General features: G+C 33.4%; 2 protein-coding genes across 2 annotated transcripts; both read right to left on the bottom strand.

Annotated features, from left to right (window-relative positions):
- Positions 1–981: 981 nt before the first annotated feature.
- Positions 982–8814, bottom strand: LOC100795363 (LRR receptor-like serine/threonine-protein kinase ERECTA). The gene is made up of 28 exons (XM_006581242.4): positions 8611–8814; positions 8231–8481; positions 7985–8123; positions 7819–7890; positions 7626–7697; positions 7438–7509; positions 7264–7335; positions 7093–7164; positions 6896–6967; positions 6731–6802; positions 6576–6644; positions 6398–6469; positions 6233–6304; positions 6046–6117; positions 5722–5793; positions 5575–5646; positions 5417–5488; positions 5118–5189; positions 4972–5043; positions 4825–4896; positions 4661–4732; positions 4189–4257; positions 4005–4076; positions 3817–3890; positions 3327–3455; positions 2905–3252; positions 1993–2363; positions 982–1449 (listed from the first exon to the last, which is right to left on the bottom strand). Exons 2-28 carry the CDS (start codon positions 8307–8309, stop codon positions 1069–1071), a joined length of 2955 nt encoding a protein of 984 aa, XP_006581305.1. The 5' UTR covers positions 8310–8481; positions 8611–8814; the 3' UTR covers positions 982–1068.
- Positions 8815–15301: 6487 nt separating this feature from the next.
- HMA8 (chloroplast copper-translocating HMA8 P-ATPase) lies at positions 15302–23797 on the bottom strand. The gene is made up of 17 exons (NM_001250442.2): positions 23116–23797; positions 22915–22992; positions 22694–22791; positions 22531–22584; positions 22224–22310; positions 21495–21659; positions 21034–21144; positions 20828–20896; positions 20387–20496; positions 19937–20042; positions 19510–19576; positions 18426–18505; positions 17264–17715; positions 16796–16970; positions 16279–16410; positions 15658–15808; positions 15302–15497 (listed from the first exon to the last, which is right to left on the bottom strand). Exons 1-17 carry the CDS (start codon positions 23744–23746, stop codon positions 15352–15354), a joined length of 2712 nt encoding a protein of 903 aa, NP_001237371.2. The 5' UTR covers positions 23747–23797; the 3' UTR covers positions 15302–15351.
- Between the last annotated feature and the right edge of the window lie 257 nt (positions 23798–24054).

Here is a 24054-nt window from a genome sequence, read left to right as displayed (position 1 = left end):
AAAATTAATCTCTACATATAAGCTTTAGTATGATAAACTTGACGATTAATTTATGATCGAAATTGCTATTTACATAATTACATATGATTGAGTTAAATTACAAAAACAAAAAATTTTATCCTTTAAGAGAAGTTAGACCAACTACTTGCATGGAAATATCCTTGAGAATGTGACAGAATTGTCCAATAATCAAACGAAAAAAAAATGTAATTCGGAGTTTCCCGTTGGTACGTATTAGGGGAAAAACGTGTACTCAAATTAATAAAAACATTTTCAATTTTAAGTGTTGGTAAAATTACATCGCTTACCAGAGAAAAAATTAATCACATCGCCAGCGTCATAAAAACATGGAATGGGTAACTACCTTTTCTAATCCAAATTAATTAATCTTTGAAACCATTAATGTGTCAAGATTTCTTATTTGGAACTTTAAAAAAATCACATAATGGGGGGACAACATATTTGAGCTTATTGCAATGAAGCCTATGGCTTATTTTCTATTATTGATTTATTTAAACTTATTTGTTAAAAAAGTACTCACTTTAATAAAATAATTATTTTTTAATTTTTTAGTATATTTGTATAAATTACTTCTACTTAAACAAATAATTTTCTATTTATTTTAAGAAACAAATTATATTTACTTTTTAAAAAACACTTACATAAAATATATTTATTTTAAGGTTATTTTTCTAATGTTTAAACAAACTCATCCAATATTATATTATTTGGTCCACTGGGTATTTTTCACCCAAAAAAAATTGGTCCTTCAGGTTTCGACAGAAATGCAAGATGCCAGTCCAAAACCTAGTAGTTAACTCGTTATCTTCCAAAATTCTTTATGGTATATTTTTATAAATTTATTTCACTTCTATTATTAGTCATTTTAAAACGTGACTTTTAAATAAACGTAGTACAATTAATGCAGTATAAATAATAACTCGAGTGATTTTTTTTCCTAGATTATCTACACGGATCGCATTGCATTAAAACATGACATTTTTTTTTTTCCTTTGTGGCTTAAAACATACAATGATTCATTAATTCTCAATTTGATTATCAAAATCCTCAGTGACTATTTTGTGATATTACTTCCCCAAATTTGAGGAAGAGTTGTGCATCAGAGGTGCTCATGGAAGGACAGTTAACCAAGTGAGGAGTTTTGAGATTTGCATATTCATCTTTGTAGCATTGCATTTTAGCAGATGACTGAGAATCAGGTAGCAGCACTTGTGTTGAGTCAGTTTGTTTTGGTAGGGTTATGGATGGCACAAGGCTTCCCAGCACGCGAGTCACTTCATGCATTGTAGGCCTATCGACTGGTTGCTTCTTTGTGCATAAAAGAGCAAGCTGAAAAACCTTTTTTACTGCTCCCATGTCCCTGCATGTGGTAGTAATATCTGGATCAACGGTTTCCATTACGCCATCATTAGCTGTCTTGGACAAAATCTACGCAAGTAAGGAATATGATAGTTAGTTATAGTATAAGAAAATTATCGTGAGAATTTAGTTAGGAGTATCCCATAAATTACCAACTAAGCTAACACCAAAGGGTCACAACACAAGATTTACACCAAAGTGTTACTAATTTGCTATGGCTTTACGTCAAACCAAAAAGATATAACTAGCTCAAAAAATAAAGACAGCAAGTGTTTATGTTTTCTTAGGCTATGTTTGGTTTGCCAGTGGGGAGCTTACACCAAAGTACGTTTGCAAATGAAAATTTTGCCTGGAAACTTAGTTTTATAGAGGTAGTAAAACTTGGGTTGTTTTTGCAAACTCAATTTACAAACTTAAGTTTAACCCAAACTTAAGTTTGTAAACTTTAATCCAAACATGCACTTAGATATTGAAAAAGCTCAAGCAATACGATACCATAGCTAACACACATCAAACATTCGTTTGAGCCAATCCAACAAGTCACATACTTTTCCAATGGGGTGCTATGAAATTTGTGACACCTACAAACCAGACACACACTAGAAGACTCACCAGATGATGGAGGTTTGATTCGTTGTCAACAGCTTTCCTCCCAGTTAGAAGCTCAAGCAATACGATACCATAGCTATACACATCGGACTTCTCAGTGAGGCGGGAAGTTCTAGCATACTCAGGGTCTATGTAGCCAATTGTGCCCATTATGTAAGTTGAAGTGTGGGTCTTAGATGGGCATAGACTTTTTGCAATGCCGAAATCAGCGAGATGGGGCTCAAAGTCTTTGTCTAGTAAAATATTAGATGATTTCACGTCCCTGTGAATGATGAGTGGACTGCAATCATGGTGTAGATAAGCAAGCCCTTGGGCTGATCCTAGTGCTATTTTTAGACGAAGATCCCAATCAAGCTTTTTCTTCTTGGTAGGTCCTGCAAAAAAATGTACATATCAAAATCATGAATATAAAATCATTGCTTGGATTGAAAATGTTTATTTACATTTTACTGAAAGATGTTAATGCGTCAATTAGTTTCATAAGCAGGTAAGTGCAACATGCAGCACCAAATCCTAAATGTACACGACCATACAAATTAAGGGATATGATTGTCTCTCTTCCTCTCTTGACTTTTGGCAGGACACCCCATCAAAGTAATGGATTCGGCTTAACTATCATTCAATCACATGTACAGGGACACATGTAGGAAACTGGATGTAGAACACAACAAAGAATACATGGTAACCTCAAGTAAAAAGTTATACATGCACTGAAAAGTAGAAACTTCATTAAAGGAGTTATGCACCTTGGAACAATCGCCAGCATTACTAATACAGAACTTATTTGGAAGAGGAGAATATGGAAAACTGGAAAATATTGCTAAATCAATGCAAGGTTGAATGTACATAGTAGATTGTACAGAAAAGTTTTCAACAAAGTACATCAGCATCTTTCAAGCCAAGGCTTGAACTTACCATGCAGAAGATCCCATAGACTGCCATTTTCCATGTAGTCATAAAAGAGAAGATTTCCGTACGTTGACAAAGAGTAGCCTTGGAGACTGACCAGATTTCTGTGCTTAACGCTACCAACTGTCTCAAGCTCAGTCTCAAACTCTTTCAAGTATTGTGGGTAGTGGGAATAGAGCTTCTTGATAGCCACCGGCTTGCAATTTTTAAGGACACATTTATAAACTGTACTCGATGCACCATACCCGATTATATACTTCTCACTTAGGTTTTCAGTCATCCTCATGATATCATCATACACATGAAGTGTCATATTAATGTGAAGAATCACTAGCTTCGGAGGTGAGTAATTGACTGTCGATTTTCAAGTATGAACAATCAGCATATTATCATCTTCAGTTTCAATAGGTACAGTTAAGATGAAGTACCTGGTTTGTCAAAAGATCCATCAGCGAAAGAAGTTGGATTGTGTGGTCGGCAAGCAGCTAGCAATATCATAAAAAGAATCACAAGGGCGCCTATTGCAATTCCCAGGATAGCTGCCTTGGACAAGGTAACTGCATGGTCAATAAGATATATTAGCTCATCCTGCACTTTGAATGATATACACACAATCATATCAAATTTAAAAGATACATGTGAAACCTTGCTTTACACTTCAACTGCTGATATTTTAAAAAGTTCAACATTAACAACTTAGTGGCGGATACTACATTCAGTCAAGGGAATCCCATCTTGGAACACCAATCCCTTATCTTTTTAGCATATTCTCCCAGGCATAACAACCAAAGATAACAAGGGAAGATGTTTTGCAGGAGGAGGTTCATATTTTTGGGTTCTTAAAGTATAAAAACATGCAACAAGTCATAGGTGGGAGGGAGCAACAGGGTATTATTCCTGCTGGAAAGTTCAGCTGACCTCGCTCTGTAGAGTTTGACCCATGACAAGACAAATCCAGCCAATCACCACAAAGACCAGGATTTCCAATAAAACTGCACATAAAAGGTTATATTAATCAAAATGCAAGAAAACACGCTGATGGAAAACTACATTGAGTTGAAAAAATAGTAGCAACAAAGGCTAAGTTTAACTGTAAATAACCTAACCTGTCAGGGGAAAACCTGGAAAAATTCTTGCTTGTGGGAATAACACCAACTAGGTTGTTATAAGAGACATTACTGCAAAATTTACAATCCATAATCAACTTGTTAGGTACAAGTGACATGATCTTTCCAGAGAATTATAATGGCAATTTGTTTAAATAATTAAAACAAAAGAGACAGAACTTACAGTAGAGAAAGACTAAAGCAATTTGCAAGCGAAGACACATCCCCAGATAATTTGTTCTTTTCTAGTCTCCTGCAGAATTCCAAAGCAAGAGATACCATTAGAACATAGTAAAAATAGTAGTAAGATTATTAGTCTATCGTGATTGTCAACTAAAAATTACATAATAAACACGAGCTGGAACAAATGACTAGTTCTCAGTTTTCAAGTGCAATTGGTCTCACTACTCAACCAAATCTGATAAATATAAGACTGCTGAGCATTTTTTTTAGCAATTCATTCAAAAATAAAGCATATATTACCAAAAAAAATATATACTTCCACCATCTATTATTAGACAACAGTTAGTAGAATTTAAGGTAGTCAACGTACATCCAAAAGAGATTTGCCCAGTTCAAAAAATACCATCAACTTCTATTACCAAGAGCATAAAATGAATATAAAACAATGAATAAGGAAACAAAAAGGGGCTTACAAGGATATAATGTTCTGAAGCTGACTAAGTTCTTCAGGAATCAAGCCAGAGAGTTGATTATTTGAAAGATCACTGTCATACAGAATTGTGAAATTCGTCATTTAGTTGGTATAAAAACCAACAAAAGATTTGTTTTATTCTCATCAGAAAGTTAATGGACCTACATATCCATGACACTTCTTAGATTTCCAAATTCTGCTGGAATAAACCCTGTTAAATGATTTCTGCTCAGATTCCTAGCAAAATGATTACTAGCAATCAGTAAGAAGTAACATTCTAGATTTCAAAAGTAACTTGCCAAAAAAACTCACAACTTCAGAAGATGTTCCAAGTCACCAATGGAAGAAGGAATAGAACCAATTATATTATTATTTGATATATCCCTGGAAATCAAACATTTATTAGAATGAAATCAGAGGATTGATATAAGGAGGCATGTTAAATCATTCATACTTACAGTGTATCCAAATTACCAATCCGTGAAAGTTCAACTGGAATGGAGCCTTGAAGCTTGTTTGAAGAAAGATTCCTAAGCATGGGCCCCACAAAGTCATGAAAGAATAAGAATCAATTAAGTAAATGAGTATTAGGTTGATGTTTAAACTGTTAAGTATTGGCCAACTGTGGTAGGAATCCAGATAAGCTAGCATAAAAGTTTGTGTGTATTGACATGTTTAGAGAAGGAACAGAACTAATCACAGTGGAATTACAAATATATATTGAACAAATGTACTACAATGTCAAGGTGAAACTTACAGATAGGTCATACTCTCCAAGCTATGAAAAGCTGAGGGGACTGTTCCACTCAGCTTATTCCCATGCACATTGCTGATACATGACAGTTGGAAAATCCATCAGCTTAACATAATATAAAATTCCTTATTACAAATTGATATACGAGGCTTATTGCTTACAGGCTGTTGAGGTTTTTACACAAGCTAAGATTATCAGGAACTGGACCCTCAAGGTTGTTGTTGGCGACATTTCTGCAACATCAAGGTTTGACTCATGAAGTTACTCAAAAACCAACAAAGTTGATGCTTCATATTAACGACACTTACAAGTCAAACAAATCAGTAAGCTTTCCAAGCTCAGGTGGGATATGTCCACTTAAATGGTTGTCATTCAATTCCCTGTAATTGAAGTGTGAAGCATTAGATGACAAATTTAAACCAAGTTGCACCTCTTGGTAAGTGGTCATTGTTCAAAACAAATGTTGGCTTAAAAATATTGTAAAAAGGAAACTGACAAGATGTTCTTTTAGAAGTTGTAAAATTCAAAAGTGAAATGATTAACTATTGTCAGCAAGCCGCTACTGCTGATTTCAAGAGTCCAGAAAAGAAATACAGGATGCATATGGCCAACTAATGACTAAAGCATCTTACAAATAGTGAAGGTTTGTCATATTTCCAAGTTCTGGGGGGATGAGGCCAGTCAGCTTGTTTCCATGTAAATACCTTCAAACATTGCATATTTTATCCAATGAGTCTTAAATTTATGACTTAATGCACACACTTTAAGGCAAAATCAAACTTAAAAGATACAGATTCAAAACTACTAGCATATACTTACAATTTTTCTGTGTAGGTCAAATTTCCCAAGATAGGAGGGATTGGTCCACTTAACATGTTACAACTCAAATCTCTATAGGAAATGTCGAAAGACCGATTAGTAAATAAGAGAAAGAATACAAGTCAACAAAGAAACTTCATAAGTTTGCTTTAGTACAATGCTTACAAGACAGTAAGCGCTTGCATCAGACCAATCACTGATGGAATATGCCCTGAGAGTTTATTGCCTTGCAATGACCTACCAAGCTCAAACAAGTTTAAAAGGAGCTTCATAAATAAGGAAAATGGAAGACCACATGCCATTGTTTTTAAAAATAACTGAAAAAGGATAATGCAGTACATACAGAGTTGCTACTTGCAGATACCCAATATTGAATGGTATCTCTCCGGTTAGCTTGTTGTAGGATAAATCCCTGACATCAATAGAATATATTAAAAAAGAGAAGAGAAAACATGGTGAGGCAAAGTCGGTCACACAGATACAGTTGGATATACATACAAGACCCCTAAAGTAGTACAATTGCCTATGTTTTCAGGAATACTGCCCGTCAAGCTATTGTTTCTCACGTCACTGCAAAATGGTATGAAGAAACTAATTACATTTTGTTTAAGGAAATGTAAACTTTCAAGGCTTGAAATAAAAAGAGTCAATGTTCTAACTTACAAATACCACAATCCAGTTAACTGGCACATGTCTGGAGAAAGTGAACCCACCAAATTGTTACCTCGCAAGCCACTAGCATAGGAAAAGGAAAGACACAAACAAAGATTGACAGCAAGAACACATCATAGAGCCTAAAAGAAGCACAGATAACCAAGTCAATTAAGTGATAGATTTCATTGCGAATTAGTAATGCTCACAGATATTGCAAAACTTCATTCCAATATATAAGTCTTGGTATCTCCCCGCTAAGATTATTCTGTGCCAGGTCTCTGGAACAGAACCAGTTTTCAAAATTTAGTGAATGATAGCTATGATAGTTATAGATACTAAAGTCATCCTTCTGAAGAGAAAACCAAAAAGTAACTTACAGAATCTTCAAGTTAGGAACCTGAGAGAGTGTTGAAGGGATTGGTCCAATTAGCTGATTATTTTTCAAAATTCTGAGAACACATTTAACAAAACAAAAAACCTTGTCATAACCTTGTCACAGCCTAGGAGACAAAACCAAACCTCACTGAAAGAGAAAAACACAAAAAACTCACAGATTTTCCAGCTGTTTCATCTTTGAAACCGAAAACGGTATATCTCCCCGAATCTCATTAAATGACAAGTCTCTGAACCACACAGTAAAATGCAAAAGTCCCCCATTATGACATTTTCACTTGGCAGTCAAAACCTAATCTATTATCAATTGAATTCAATTCATCAGAGTATGAATTATGAAACATACATGCTTTTCAAAGAGGAACAATCACCAAGTTCGTCAGGTATCTGGCCAGATAAACGGTTTTCCTTGAAATCACTGTTTAAACACAAGACATACAAACAACCTTGGTTTACATAGCCACCACAAGTATGAGAAATGCCAATGCAATTAAGACTCTAAAGTGATAAAATACGAAATAGTGATAGTAAGTACATACATAGAGATCAAGCTGTTAAGTCTCCCTATTGCAGGTGAAATTTCGCCCTCAAGATTCAACCCCGAAAGATTGCTGCCAAAAAAAAAAAAACAATGAAAACGAGATCCTTCTAAACGCTAAAGAATACACCAAAAAAAAAAAACTAGTTAAGAATAGTGTTACTCACAGTGCAACCACGTTGAAAGTGACATTATCACACGTAACACCTCTCCAAACACAATAATCAGAAGAAGTTGAGTCTGTCCAGTCATACAGGACGTTATCCACATCCCTGAACCACTTCTTTATCTCCAACAACGTTTCTCCTTCAATTCAGAATTTCAGATATTCATACTCATACTCATACCTTGAGCTTGTGAAACAGAGGAACAAAAAAAAATAACACCGTGTTTGGTTAGAGTGAATGACTCACCGACGTGTGAATTCACGGAACTAATTGAATCCAAACAAAGAAGAGAAACCAGAAGGAGTAGTCCAAACCGAAACGCCATAGCCAACAACAACAACAACCGAAGGTGTTGTTATAGTTTTAGTTTAGAAAACTAGTTCATGATTCATGGTTCAAATGATGTGATGGGATGAAAGCTTTTTCTGTTGCATTTTTCTGGCTTTGAAGGTAGTGAAATGACATCACATCACCCTGGCACATAGACCACGCTCTCTCTATAATGCAACAACATTACTGAATTACCACTGATAATAGACTAGAGAGAGAGAATAATAATAATAATAATAATAATAATAATTTTCTCGAATAAAGTTAACACTATTTGGCAGAGCTTCTGCTACAACCTGCAACACTGCACCATAGTCTCTATCTATGTGTACCCAGGGAGTGAGGCCCAGCTTTTTCCATGTTTGTGTTTCTCTCTCTTAACTATGGTATCTCTTATTATTATTCGTTCAGTTCCGCCATTGCAAATTATGCCATACTTTTAATTGAGATCGGAAAGTGGTCGCTTTCACTCTGCAAGAGCTTGTGAGAGAGAAGGAGGGAGTTATGGCAATCTATTTGAGATGACAGAGACACCTTTCTCTTTACCGTTCCCTCTTTCTTTTCTTTGTCACTGCGTGTCTCTGTGATTATTGGACTTTGTCTGTTTCTCTTGTTTAATGTTTGGTAGTTATGGATGCTGCATTTGTTAGATAGTGTAATGTTATGATTTTTTAATCACTAAACAAACGTGAATCAAATGTTATTAAATTCTTCCAGTTTAATCAATAATTTTCTGTTCTGAGATTTTTGTATACAGTTGCAAAAATATTCAGATAGATTGAGAAATTATTGATTGCGGAAATGTTCAAGATGTTAGCAGCATATTTTTTATATCCTCTTTTAATTTTAATTAATTAGACAAAATGTATTTAAAAAATGTGCTAGAGAATATTTTAAACATTTAGTTTTTTATTGAGATAAGAATGTCCTTTGTAAAAAACTTACATAAATTGGTACAATTATCATATACTAGCTGCAAATTTATTTATGAATGAAGAAGAATAATGTGTCTGAAAACATAAGCGCGCGATCTAGTGTTTGGAAATCGTAGTATTTTGTGTTATAGTAAGGTACAAGGTAAATGATGGTTAAAGTTTCTATCACTTCGACCATGTAAATTATACTATCACGACAATGACAACCCCTGTCTTAATGCCTTGTTCGATATGCAAAAATCTCATGAAAATGAAAATACCAGGTCTTCTTTGATGTGAAAAAATCCCGTGGGTAACCAGGGAGACCATGTCCTAATTACTAAGGCCCCGTTAGGTGGTTTTCATTTTTAGTTTTACATTTTTCAAGAACTAAAATCAGTTTTAATTTTGAAAAAATTCTTACAAATTAAAGATAATTATTATATTTTTTATCGATTCACACTGTTAAATAATGTGATATAAAAAGTGACACATAAAAATATTTAAAATAAAAAATAATCAAACTTGCTAAAATAATAACAAAAATAGTGAAAGATATGAAAAAATAATAATTTTTTAGAACAAAAATAAATATATTAACAAAATAACATAATAACAATAATAATAAAAATATATAATGCTTACGGTTATAACTAGGAAGGTGATAGTAGTAACATTAATAATGATGGTAGTAGAAACAATAATAATGATGGTAGAATGTTTTTCAAAATTATAAAAATAAATCACAAATTTTTTCTTAGTTTTAAAAATGAATGAAAAGTGTTTCAAATTGAGTTAAAAATCATTTTTGTTGAATGAAAACTATGATTAGATATTTTGTTTTTGTTCGGTACAAGTCTGGTAACAAAATGAGAATTGAAAATATTAGGGACTAAGGATGAAATAATATTATGTGTGTATAGAAAGGAATCAGATTATCTTGATATAATTTTGATTAATTATTACACCATCTAATATTTTTTAATTAAATAATATTTTTTAAAATCGACATCTAGATTAAAAGTTTCTTAAATATAGATTTGTATACAAAAATTTATATCTTTTTTAGAATTATTTAATGTTGAATTCATATAGATTGAAATCAACATATTATATATTTTTAAAAATATACTAAAATATATATGAATCATTCAATCATCTTTTTATTTTGATAAAATTTAAAATAACATTAGTATTTGAATATTGTTTTAGTATTTATAATGTCAATTCGATTTCATTTTAATTTCCCTAAAGCTGGAGAGTGACATTTGTAGGTTCATTATTTAATTGTTGGCATCCAGTAGGTTATATGAGTGTATTTCTCCTGCCATTTCATTATCAATGAAAAAACAAAATATTTATTTTATTATCTTTATAGCTTTAATGGTAGTCTTTTAGGTATTTTCTAGTATACTATTATTTGTTATATATCAATTGGTGCTTTCATCTGGTTTGTTTTATATATATTATCAATGAAAAAATTGTTATTGGTCATAGTGAGGGATAAGGGAGAAGAAGGGCCACAAAGAGGAGATAGGAAATTGGGGTTGAAGTAGGAATTGAATCCTTTTGAATTCCTTTTTTTTTATTCCATCTATTTCGTAAGCTTTTTGGAAAAATAAATGATTTGGTGACGAAACATATTTAATGGAGAGTAACATTTATTTTTCTAAAGCTTAAAATATGTTTGGTACTCTTGAAAGAGAAGAGAGGAAGGATGGAAGTTAAAGTGAAATTTTTTTACTCTATTTTTTTCCAACCTTTTCACTCTCTTTTTTTTTAATCTATCTACTTCTGTTTTTTTTTCCTACGCAATCAAATAGGACATTTACAAAAGAAATGGAGAGAAAATGAAATAAAGATGATAATTTTTAGTTGAAGCTAACTAGAAGGGAATTGGTTTTCTTACAGTTAGGTCCGGTTGGTTTGAAGAGAAAGAAGATGAAAATGAGAAGAAAAAATGAACATATGATTCACATCTTTATATTTTATTTTAATTTAAAAAATTTATTAATTTATTTATTTTTATTCTATCAAATGGACCCTTGATGATTGAACTGCATGGGAGCACAATTCTAAATCTAAAGGTGATTAAATTTAGAATGTAGAGGATCTTATTCTTAATCCAACTAGAAGATTTTGCATCAAAGTGTAGTCTGGTTAACTTGCGTGAAAGAGGAAATAAAGTTACCTTGGGAATGAGAAGGTCATTTGTAAGAAGAGATCCTATGTTTTTATTTAAATTTTTTGTTGAATGATTCATGATTCATGATTCATGGTGGTACTTATGTTTAAATAGGTCAGGAGTGGAATCAGGACCCCTCTATTATTTATGCCTATTCCTTAGACTGGTCCTTTGACGCCGTTAATATTGCTGTCCGTCCTTTTCATGTCTGCCCTTACTTTAAAAATTTACTTGTTTTTCAACATGGTTCATTTATTGGAACAACCTTACACAACACGCGCGTACCCATTTTCACCACACCAAACTCAAAATCTAATACAAGTACTTTATATTTAAAAATTCATAAATACTACTCCTTATGAACATTATAAGAGTATTAGTAATTATGATGTGTATTATAGGAACTTTTTTTTTTTAATTTGATTTAAAAAAACTAAGAATTGGAGTATGTTATTAAAATAAAATATTAACACTTTGGTATAAGTAGTTAAATGTTGAGAAAAAATATACAATTAAAATTGAGATTTGAAAACTTAAAATATTAACATTAATGGAAATTTTAATGTAAAAAACCTTAACATTATTTTTTGAAACAATTAATGCAATAGTTGTTCATTTTCAAAAAAAAAAATACATAAAATAAGTATTAAATAACAACGAAATCACACAATGAAGAAGTTAGAAAACAATTTCTTATAATTTTTTTACCGGAAACAAAACTGTCACAAAAATATATTCGACTAACAAAATTTAATACACGACTGACATGCTAAACTAGTAGTTTGCATGACAAATCATGTGATATCATTATAAAAGAGATTAAAAACAATGATAAAAGATAGTTGAGGGGTTATGGTCAATGTTTAAAAACTAAAAGTAAATATTAGAAAAAAGTTTGGGGATCCAAAACAGATTAATTTCTAAAATAATATTACAAAAATATCGAAAATTTACGGGTCTCATTTTAGTTAAATGTCTCACTCGTGGTTTTGTATTTTTTTTTAAATAAATTAATAATAAAGAGTGTATTAAAATTATACAATAGATGTGTTGATACTTGATAGTATTAAGTTATTGAAAGAGTTTGGTATTCAATAAGTTGCAAGCCACACCGTTCGTTTGGGAGAGATAATGTAATAGTAATATTCTCTATGAATGTTTTATGAGTTCGAAGGTTTTCTCTTCTTTAGACAGAGATATCATTTCTTCTTCTTAATTTTTTAGAATCGAAAAAAAAAAAAAAAAGATCATACAAAAATCTTTATACATACAGGAGCTAAACTGAAAAAGATTACCTATGGAAGATGGAATTAAAAACTGTGTGAGATATATTGAGAACGATTACAAATTTTATCCAAAATATTATAAGAGTATCTAAATTAGGATTTGTTAATTACTTTCTAAAGATATTGATTAAAAAATAACTAAATAAAAAATGTTAAAAATTGCGATATAAATGTATTAAAAAAAATCCCTGTAAAAATGTATTAAAAATCACAACAAAAATGTTTTATTAGTATTTTTTAAATTTCTTGACCAGAATCTTAAAAATATTTGCCTGACCGCTAGCATTTTCTTCAAACTAATTTAGTACCAGTATAGTACTTCCTGTGTCTGAGAATAAATATCGATTTAGGTTATTTTACGAATATAAAAAAACTAATAAAATACATGAAAAATAATAATGATTATAAAATTAAATTTATTATTAATTAATATTATATTGAAAATTTAAGGTAACACTTTTTTTAGAAGTATTGGTGAAAAAATAATTAATATTATATTATTTTAAATATGACATTTCTTTTAAGACAAATGAAGTAGTATATGTACTATGTACTACTTCTTAAATTAAATCATGCTTCTGATTTAGGAAAAAGCCTCTACAATCTCCGGGGCCTGTTTGTATGAGGCTATATGGAGTAGCTCCTCTCCTCCTAGGCTAGAAGACACAAACAGGGAGCTAAGGACATAACTTCACACAAAAGAAGAAAAAAAAACAAGTTTTTTTCTCTTGCTTGGTCTGCTTGGACCAGGCATAAACTTCTCATGGAAAGGTAATAATAATATTCCCCCAAGGCTTCCATACATTTTATTTATAATTATAATAATGTTTTTCTATAATAAATTGTACGATTATTACAACAACTCCTCTTTGTTTGCTTCAATAGAAAATGAAAAAAAGGGAAGAGGAAAAATAACAAGTAATTTTATGTTGTCCAGTTAAACAATTTTGAAGAAAACAAACAGAAAATATTATTTATCAAAATCCTTAAAGAAAAGACCACAAATCCACTATGTAAGTGCAAGTGCAACACATGCATGCCCGATGCCTCCCTCCCATGTTGAATTGAAATAAAAGTGATGTCAATATCAGATTATGAATTAAGTAAAACTTATTAATTGAATTATGGAATGATAATTTATAAGTCTTAGTGATTTTGCATTTAATCTTTTTTAAAAAAAAATATAGACACATGGATAATAGAACTATAGTGTTTTTTTTTTTTCTCTCTAAAGGCTTGATTGGGATTACTGGACATTCTCTCTGTTTTTGGGTTATTTTGTTTTCTTCTTACCAGAGAAAGGAAAAGGAGGGTCAGGGGCCCTTTGCAATGGCTTTAAGTGTGGCACAACAATCACATGCAACGCGTTGTAGAATGAATGAACGCCCTCTTTAAAATTGTTCGAAATCACGTGCCCATTAAATGTGTGTATTCAAGGTTTGAGAAAGGTTAGCGACCCATCCGAACATTTTTTTATTAGTATAATTTATTAAAAAAATATAAAATTATGAATGAAATTGATTAGATATGAAGTAGAGCGCACAAATTTTTGCGATTTCCATTTCCAATACATTTTTGTGCTCAACATTACAAGTACCATCTATTTAGTGAGAAATTATGTGTCCAATTTTGTCATATGTAAAAATTCTTCAAATCAGCACAATCACAGTCCATGAACGAAATTAAGTCCATGGTTCTATAAACTAAGAAATACTCGTGATAGGAAAAAAAGATAATATGTTCACATAATATCATAAAGTGTGTTACTATCATGCCTCTTAAGGTTTAGAATTTAACATTTCCATTGTGTTTCTTGATTGCATTATTATAATGAGAGGAGTGAATACTAACAGGATAAAATCATAAAGTTAAAATTAAATCACAAAGTCATGTGACTTTTTTGGGTGATTATATAATTATTAAATATTGTTTAATTTTAGAGTGAATACTCTACATTATGATTTTTATAATTTAAACTTCTTTTTGACTAATTAATTTATGATATTTATTTAATTGTTCAATTTTTTATATAAAAATAATCATTTCAAGAAAAATCAATACAAAATATCCTAAAAGATCTCTTGATTTTTGGTCACTTTGATTTTGATTTTGAGAAAATGACATCTTTTTTTTAATCATAAAATTGATACAAAATAATTTTCATCATCGAAAGCTATGATTAATCTTCATTAGAAACCATGAATACACACAAAATTCTACGTTTTCCATTTTTATGGATTTGAGTGATTGTTTACTCTATTTTTAAATTTTTCTTTAAACTTCTGTCAATTATTGTTAAGAAAATTATTACCAATATACTTTTACATTCACCAAAAAATAAATATTTATCTTGTGCATTACACAAGATAAATATTTATTTTACACAAAAAAAACATATTTAAATTCTAAAGATAAAATATATATTTAAAATTAATTTGTCATTCAGTTGAAACTAATTGATTTATAATATTCCGTCACAGTTACCGTTCATGATAAAAGTATAAGAAAATATACTAAATGCATGCTAGGATACTTCATGAGAGTAGAATATTCTATATAATAATGCACAGCTCCGATGATTATTTTACATTGAGCGTATCTGTGCTCGAACGTATATTACGGCTTACTCTATAATGCACACAACTCCGATGGTTATTTTAAATTAAGCATATCTGTGTTCGAATGGGAAGATATGATTTCTATAGTTGACCCAACCTTTCTAGAGATCTGAGACCCATGAAGCTGTAGAAGCAGTGAGTTGCCAACCACGAAGATGGAGCTCAGAGCCATCAGTCCTCCTGTGATTCAAATATTAAGGGTGTCAAACAGAAAAGAAGATATACATTCAAAACACCATATGCAGAAAATACAAGGTAAATTAGCAAGTACAACATAAAAATAGGGTCTTGTTGCCTCAATATTATATATGAGAAAATGGAGTGGTATAATGCTGTTCACCTGAAAGTGACGGTGTCATGGCAAAGTCAAAATGGGGAAGTAAAACACCAGCAGCAATGGGAATGGCAACAACATTATATGCGACCGCCCAACACAAATTTTGGTACACTTTTCCCATTGTTGCCTGTGCTAGGTCTAGCGCATCGACAACCTGTCAAATAGAAACTTGGTAAGCTAACCTTCCATTTGTTTGAACGGAGAGAAAATGAAGGGGGAGAGAATTTTGAAATTTGAGTATGTTATTATGTTATTTTACGAGGTTGTAACACGACCTATTTACATATTTTCGAAAAGAATACAAATGATGAGGGCTCCCTCTTTTTCCCCCACCACGACCCCTTCTATTTCTCTTCAGTAATAAAAAGGTAACAAGCAAAAAGCCCAATATAAAAACAACAAGAACTGAATACATTCATTAAAAAGAACTATACATTACACCATTGTGGTATCAAACAGATGATTGTTTAAGCAGATCACTTGTATCATGGTGCAATTTCAAAGCAATGAGAAAACATTTGGAAATTAGAATTGCCGCAAGTTTTTCAAATTTCATCATCTGCCACCCATTTGGGGGATGTGTATAGGTGAATTAATGAATTTGGGACATCAGAAAAGACATACTTGTGAAATTTTGTTCCCCAGAAGTATGATAGATGCTGCATCCGAGGCAGCATTCTCTTGAGCTTCATTCTGCAGAGCAATCCCAACATCAGCCACAGCCAAAGAGGGTGCATCATTTATCCCATCACCTACCTTAATGAAGGGGAGAAAAAAATGTCTTAGTAAAAATGCCATTTTCTGTTTGTAGGAACTAGGAAGATGGATACAATAGTCGAGTGCAATTCCATAGCATGATGCTTATAGCGGAAGCATTTTGGAGTGGAGCTGTTTCATGGTCATGTTATTCAATTAAGAACAACCATAAATATCTCAACAACATTGGAAACAAAAAGCAAAATCCAATTCTTTATAGCTACTAATACTAATACGTGCTACATTCGGTACTGCATTATCAGCTCGGTGCACCATTTATCATTGTATGACTCTCTATTGAGCTAAGGCAAAGTCATAACAAAGAGAGAGCAGGTGGGAGGGGGGAAAGAACTTGAGTAAGTATAGCTGTCATCACCCAACATACCATTGCAACATGATGTCCAGCAGCTTTCAGAGAGGAAATAAATCCAGATTTCTGTTGTGGAGACAAAGATGCTTTGACAAAATCATTTTCAATTCCAACTGTATCTGCTACAGTTGCAACTGCCTCTTCCCTGTCTCCTGACAAGAGGACTGTTTTAATCCCCTTCTGCTTGAGCCTTGCAATAGATGCAACAAAGTCAGCCGGAAAATGCACACATTAAGCAATAGAATACAAGCATATTTGAATTTGGCAGATGGCATAGGAAAACGATGCACCACAGTGTTAGTTTTGAGCTTGAAATGAAGGCCTAGCTCGTGAACCAAAAAAAAAAAAGCACTGCCCCTTTTTCTGAAGAGAGTGAAGTGAACCAACTTCACATTTGGTCAGAAGCAGCTTTGATATTATTTGCCTAAAATGAGTGGGTATAGCTAGTATCCTGAGGACACACATACAGCAAAATAAACATACCTTGTTATAGTAGATTCAGCATCTTCACGCACAGTGTCAGATATGGCAATCGCACCAATGATGCCTTCTCCTTCACGTCCAACATAGACAACAGTTTTTGAATACTTTGAAGATGTTGTATTCAATGAATGATTCATCAAACTATTCTCCAGATTTGTCAAATCAGATGGGTTCGCTCTTGTCTGGAAGCGTTCATGAACCCATTCTAAAGACCCAACTGCAATCAGATGCCCATCAACTTCTGCTAAAGTTCCAAAACCTGGCTCAACCAACTGTCCCTTTGTAACGGGAAGTACCAACTCTAATGACTCAGCTTTATTGACAATAGCCTTTGCTATTGGGTGAGATGCTGTTTTCTCCACTGCAGCAGCAAGCCGAAGAATTTCAGATTCTCCATAAAGGATAGAGCTTATGGCCGACACAACTGGTTTTCCTTTGGTAAGGGTTCCTGTCTGAAAGCATAGTGTTAGAATCTTCATTTTATTTTATTTTTTTAAAAGAAACTATATCCAATCTAAAAAGTTGTACTAGTTTTTTCAAAATAATTAATTCTGTTCATTAGTTATGTATACTATATCTTTGTTCTACAACATAGTACATCATACTATATAGGTTAGAAGGCTACCATTTAGATAGTATCAATAAAGCCAAACACAAAGGATCAGTCACTCACATACTTCTTTGGACTTTTCTCTCTCGATCTATTTTTACACTTCTTTCTAATTCTGAAGGATATCAATTGACATGGGTTCGACACTTAGCATAATACACAATTCTAAAATATTTAGTAAGAAAAATGATTTAGATAAATCCTATTGCTGAATTAAAAATTTACAAGTAAATATCATGTTGGTCTTAAACACCAAAATTTTGAAATTTTAAGCAAAAATGCATGTAATCAAACGGTTGATATTTTCTGTTATTCAAAAGGTATATTATTAATTAGTTTTAAGATTTTTTATGCAGCAAAAAGTTATCGAAGAACAATGTGAAATTTGATATGCACAATACAAACTTTCAACAAATAACGTTTTCTTTAAGACATTCATCTTACTAAAGTCATTAATTCAGACCACAGATATATACAGGTTAGCATATATATGTTTGTATATGGTGTATGGGGAGGAAAGATAGATAATATTGTCTATGAAAATGAAATTACCTTGTCTAGAGCAATATAATTTATTCCAGCCAAGCGTTCCAGCACATCCCCTCCCCTAATAAGAAGTCCTTTTCTTGCCCCTGGTCATTAACAACATGTATTATGCCTATTGTGAGAATTAGTTAAAATAAAGTTGAAGACACTATAAATACCTAATCAGTTTGCCAGGTAGTATGTTTTACACAATAAAAGTTGACAAATTCAACTGTATAAGAGAACTAGGGAAGACACCTTATCCCTCATAATGCAATAGTTGTGACTCTTGATCGTTAATATATTATTGTTGAAAAAAACTCAAGTCCCATATCGACTAGAATATATAATGCAATAGTTGTGACTCTTGATCGTTAATATATATTATTGTTGAAAAAAACTCAAGTCCCATATCGACTAGAATATATAAGTGGGAGGCAACCCTCACCCTATGAACTAGCTTTTGAGATTGAATTAGGCTTAAATCACATTCTAAAATAGTATCATAGTCTATTCTAGATCCATTAAACGTGTCACCCACCTTGTCATCCACTCACCAAGCCCAATAGTGTAAGGTGAGGGGGTGTATTGAGTCAAACTCAAGTCTTGTCATCCACTCACCAAGCCCAATAATGTAAGGTGAGGGGGTGTATTGAGAAAAACCCAAGTCTCATAACGGCTATAGATAAGGCCACAATAGAATATATAAGTGAGAGACAACTCTCACCCTAAGATCTAGCTTTTGAGATTGAGATAGATTCAAACTCACATTCTAAAAAATTTTATTTATAGAACCACAGTTGATCAAGAATGCCAAATAATGAAATCGAAGAAAAAAAAATTATAAAAGAAATATTAAAGAAAAAATAGCAAACAAAATAAGAAAACATTACACAGTGCCAACCAAATTGGAAATTCATATTGGACCTATTAAACAATAAATGGGAACCACCTCGTTTAGTGGGTCTAATCTGAATTTCAACCAATAGCAAATGGTATGTTAAAGAGTAACTACAAGAGCAATGTGATATATTTATTTATATTTCATGCACTGTTAAAGTAGTAACAGTTATGTTAGTTTACTAAATACAAAAAGTATAAGCATTCGTACCAAGTGAGGTGCCAACCAAGATTGCTGTGGGCGTAGCAAGACCCAGTGCACATGGACAAGAAACAACCTACAAAGTGGGGGGCAAAGACTACTCATAAAAAAATTAACTCACAAGTAAATTATAAACACCAATATTCATTTCTGTCCTGCCTGAAAATTTTCTTTTTTCAAGAGCAATTCCATCATGACCCTATTTTTTTATTCCTCTTTTATTCACACTGTTGCGATCAGTTTCAGATAGATAACATTACAACTACTATCTTACAGCGTTATGCCTTAGTTTTGACTAGTGTGAAGAGTCCAAATCGAAGGCAGTTTGCAATTTTGAAGACTCATCAGAAAAAAAGCACATGCAAGGTTTTGTCAAGCACGTCCTAACCAACAACAGAAGCTGAAAGCCAGTAAAAAGGGGGTGCTTCATTCTCACCAAAACATCTACGGATAGTTTTAAACTCAACAACAAAGGATCTCCTTCTGGGCCAGCAATATCGTTGAGCAAAACATCAGGAAATATGTGTGATCCTACAAAATACCTGGAGACAAATGCAACTAGTTTGTCAAATATAAGGGGCAAGATGAACAATACATTAAGTCTTTTACTTGGGAAAGTTAAATGTGCATGACAATCATAAATCTTATAGCAAGATTCTAAGAAAAATAAACACTAATGTCTGCATGGGACACAGAAGAACACAACTATAATTCTGTTGAAGTGTCAGGGAGAGTCACATAGGTTGGATAACAATAACATCAATATGGCATAATAGTAAATTAATAATAGCCATGACAAACCCCACTACCATTTGGGAATTGGGATCAGTGGAGCAAATCATAAAATTATCAACTAAAGAACTTCTGTGGAAATATAAGTACTTACCAAAATGCAAATGTTGCTGCTGACAAAGTCATTACACTGTATACAAATGGCCCTGCTATTGAATCTGCAAGCCTTTGTACAGGTGCTTCACGTGATTGAGCATCCTCAACCTAAATTTCACAAGATAAAGATGTAATATTTCCAAAACTCTATACAATTGTTTGATTTCCACATATCACAAGTCAATGGACTAATCAGCAATGCAAGCTCAGAATGTCTCAAGAAAAATTAATATCATAACATGCATGATTCTAAGACTTGAATGAAGCAACGTAATTATACAATATGTTCAGCATCACATTTTCCTATAAAACTAACAATTAGGGATGCATGAAATTGCATTCTTAACTCAGAAAAAAAAGAACTGAAAAACATGATCATATCATTTACATTATACAGCATCTGACACCAACAAGCCATTACAGAAAAAGGGATACCAACCATGCGTACAATCTTCGATATCATAGTGTTGGAGCCAGTTGAAGAAGCTTCAATCCTTAAAGGACCATCCTGAAATAGAAATTTGTTTGGCCAAAGAAATAGATCAATAATTTTTCTCCCAATCAATTTATCAAAGATAGATGAATTGAAATCTCACATGTGCCCACATGTCAATTTAGTGAGACAACACAGAGTTCAAGACTTACCCAATTTATAGTTCCTGCTGAAACTGTGAGCCCTTTCTCCTTAAATACAGGAAGTGATTCCCCTGTAAGCATGGATTCATCTATAACACTTCTTCCTGAAATGACCGTTCCCTGCTCATGAATTTTTCTAGTTAGCTAGCAATATCATATGAACCAACAAGTTTCTCAATACATTCCATCTTAAATCATGAAGGGAAGCCTCCAATTTTAAGCGTAAACATTTGAATGACTATTTTCTATAACAATGTCATTATTATAGGACATTGATGGCATATTAGGCCCATCCTATTAATTAAGCACTTGGTCCTAGTGACTAGAAACTTAATGTGATGATATGTGTGCACAGTCAATATAGGAACTTCAGATGTCCTTAAACCTTAATTCAGGTACCACAAATATAACTTTAAAGCATTGTTCCGATTAAGATAAACTGAATTTTACCAAAAATCAGAAAGGCTTACATCTATAGGAATAGTTTCTCCAGGCAACACCAACACAGAATCCCCTACTCGAATATCATCAGTTGGGACTTCAACACAAATTGCATCAGAGCAAAGCACAGTGTCAGTAGAAGGTGAACCTTCTGTTGAAGTAATCACAAGTCTTGACTGAGTGGATATCAGTGACTGGCAAAACATTCACCACAGTGTAATCATGTAAGACAGTAATTAAACCTACGGTAAAGCATGACTCTAAAGAACTGCCATTCGTCACAGTAAAACTATAATTTGATGCTTAATATTCATGTAAGCCACTTTTTCTTATAAAAAAAGTTCCAGTTCTTGGATTTTTCATTTTTCTAAGAGATAATAATTGATCAGAAAATGGAAGGAAGCGGAAGTTGAAATAAGATTTTGGATTTTAAAATGTAAAACCAATGTATAGTCTCATTTGTGCTGTAACCTGCAAAGGCCATTTAAATTTTTAATCATCAAAAGGAACATATTCTTAAATCAAAAGTCTGTTTCAATGATGTTGGAGCAGTTAGGCTTCAAAATGCTAAAGTCTCATCAAACCCTGTTAATGATGTATTATTAACAGAACCCTACAAAATGTGTAATAATTTGTTCTTGTAAACATTATCAGATGAAATCTTATATTTGACTCCAGATAGCAAATAATCAGGTTATACAAATCTTATTTAGCTGGAATATTATCAGATGACAGAGGTGCACGACATTGCAACTTACAAGCAGTTCATTCATATCGCTAGATGCCTGAATCCTTGCCTTTTCCTCCAGAGAACGTCCCAGAAGCACGAAACCAAGAAGCATGACCTGCATGCTAAAAGATTCAATACTCACATGAGGAGCTTATACTCAACAAGAATGTAAGAAGTTAAGACAATAAATAGCATCTTTTACAAAGGCAAGAGGTAATCAAATCTAAACAAAGAAGATCCTAAGCCTAGATGTGTAATAGTTTGTTCTAGCTTGGCTTGAGGTGGCAAATCCTCAAATGATAAATACCAGGACCAATGAAAGTAAAGAAAATCACCGGTTCATCAAAGAATGATGCATCCCATGCCAGGCCGGGGTTAAGTAGCGAGATCTACAGCAAAGACAAGTTCGAACTTTCAATTAACGACACATTAAACAAAATCAGAAATTCAATTGTCTAGTAACTTAATGGAACGCTCAAATTCCAGATAGAAACTCACCGAACTAATGATGAAAGCAGCTACAGAACCAAATCCCACGAGAGAGTTCATATTAGGCGACCCCTTCTTAAATGCGTTTAGGCCATCAAAGAGTAACTCTGCGACATCATCGTGAGTCTAATACAGTAAGAAAACTGTAATTTGTAACACTATGAATACATGATTCTCCTAAATCCTTAAATACTTCAAGACATGGTTCTTCAAAAGAAAAACGAACAAACCTCGTCCTGGTCCCAATAGAGACCCCAAAGCTAAACCACCTTTCAAGTATGAACTATGAAGAATCTCCATAAGCGGTCCTACAAATAGAAAAGCAAGCGAGCTTTTCGCTTGGTTTATTTCCATAATTACATTTACACGAATCTGCAACTGAATAGAGAATAACGAACTTCGCAGGTTCGATTCAAGATTTCGAGCATTACCGTGAGCAATGTGAATCCCCAAGGAGTGGAAAATATGCGAAGCGTGCGATCCGCAGCACAATGCGACCAATGTCCAAGCGAACGCGACGCGGCTTCGACTCTTAACGACCAATTCCTCCTTCTTCTTCACCAACTCCTTCCACTTCCTCACGTTTTCCGTCACTCCCGAGCTCGACGCCCTCCTCTTCGTCGGAAATCCGCAATCGCTCAGTCTCAGAGCGAGGCTCTCCGCGACGCTCGCCGGTTCCTCCTCGATCCGCCGCAGCTTGACGGCGGCGGTCTCGGTCAACATGTTGACCACGACCGAGTCAACTCGGTCGTCAGCGGAGAGGATGTTTTTGACTCGGGAGACGCACGCGCCGCACATCATTCCGGTGACGTCGAGCAGAACCGGCGAGTCTTTGGCCTCTCTCCTGCTTTGAAGGAGAGAAAATTCCGGCGAGCCAATCTCGGTGCCGAAGGAGTTCGAAACAGAGAACGGTGGCCGGAGAATTCGACGACGGTGGCGGTTGCGGGTGCGATGTCGTTTTGCCGGCAGAGGAGAAATGAAGTGGAGTGCATGATTAGGCGTGTGATTGAAGGAGAGCTTGGGTTGCGAGAAGAGAGGAAGTCTGAAAAGATGAGTAGCCATAATCGGAGAGAAGAGAAGTTGTTGTTAGCCACGAGTTTTTCATGTTAGTGTACCTGCTAATTTCGCACTGTTCGTTGAATATTTCGAATGCTTCCAATCAGAATGCGAAACGTGCCTCATTCGGCGCCCACCGACGGATAATTACTGCTTACTATTGTAAACGCGCGTATAAAGCATTTTTCACGTAAAAAATGTCCAAAACGAGAGGAGGCACGCGCTCCCAACCGAACACTTTGTTAACTAACACGATCCATGCTACTAACATAAATGCTGTTCCATCTTTTACCACGGGTTGTAATCTAATGAAT

Source organism: Glycine max, chromosome 6 (assembly GCF_000004515.6).
Source record: "Glycine max cultivar Williams 82 chromosome 6, Glycine_max_v4.0, whole genome shotgun sequence".
NCBI lineage: Eukaryota > Viridiplantae > Streptophyta > Magnoliopsida > Fabales > Fabaceae > Glycine > Glycine max.
This window is presented reverse-complemented; position numbering and strand designations above follow the sequence as displayed.

What these genes read in the sequence shown, in the direction of transcription:
- LOC100795363 (XM_006581242.4), bottom strand. Translation starts at nt 8,309, where the DNA reads ATGGCGTTTCGGTTTGGACTACTCCTTCTGGTTTCTCTTCTTTGTTTG. An exon ending in TGTACTACTTTAGGGGTCTT is followed by an intron (nt 6,645 to 6,730) that starts GTATGTATATCC and finishes TATTGATGTCAG; the next exon opens with GGATTTATCCTACAACAAGC. An exon ending in GTCAAACTCTACAGAGCGAG is followed by an intron (nt 3,456 to 3,816) that starts GTCAGCTGAACT and finishes TTGACCATGCAG; the next exon opens with TTACCTTGTCCAAGGCAGCT.
- HMA8 (NM_001250442.2), bottom strand. Translation starts at nt 23,746, where the DNA reads ATGGCTACTCATCTTTTCAGACTTCCTCTCTTCTCGCAACCCAAGCTC. An exon ending in GGGGATTCACATTGCTCACG is followed by an intron (nt 22,993 to 23,115) that starts GTAATGCTCGAA and finishes TTCTATTTGTAG; the next exon opens with GACCGCTTATGGAGATTCTT. An exon ending in TGGGGAACAAAATTTCACAA is followed by an intron (nt 15,809 to 16,278) that starts GTATGTCTTTTC and finishes TCTATTTGACAG; the next exon opens with GTTGTCGATGCGCTAGACCT.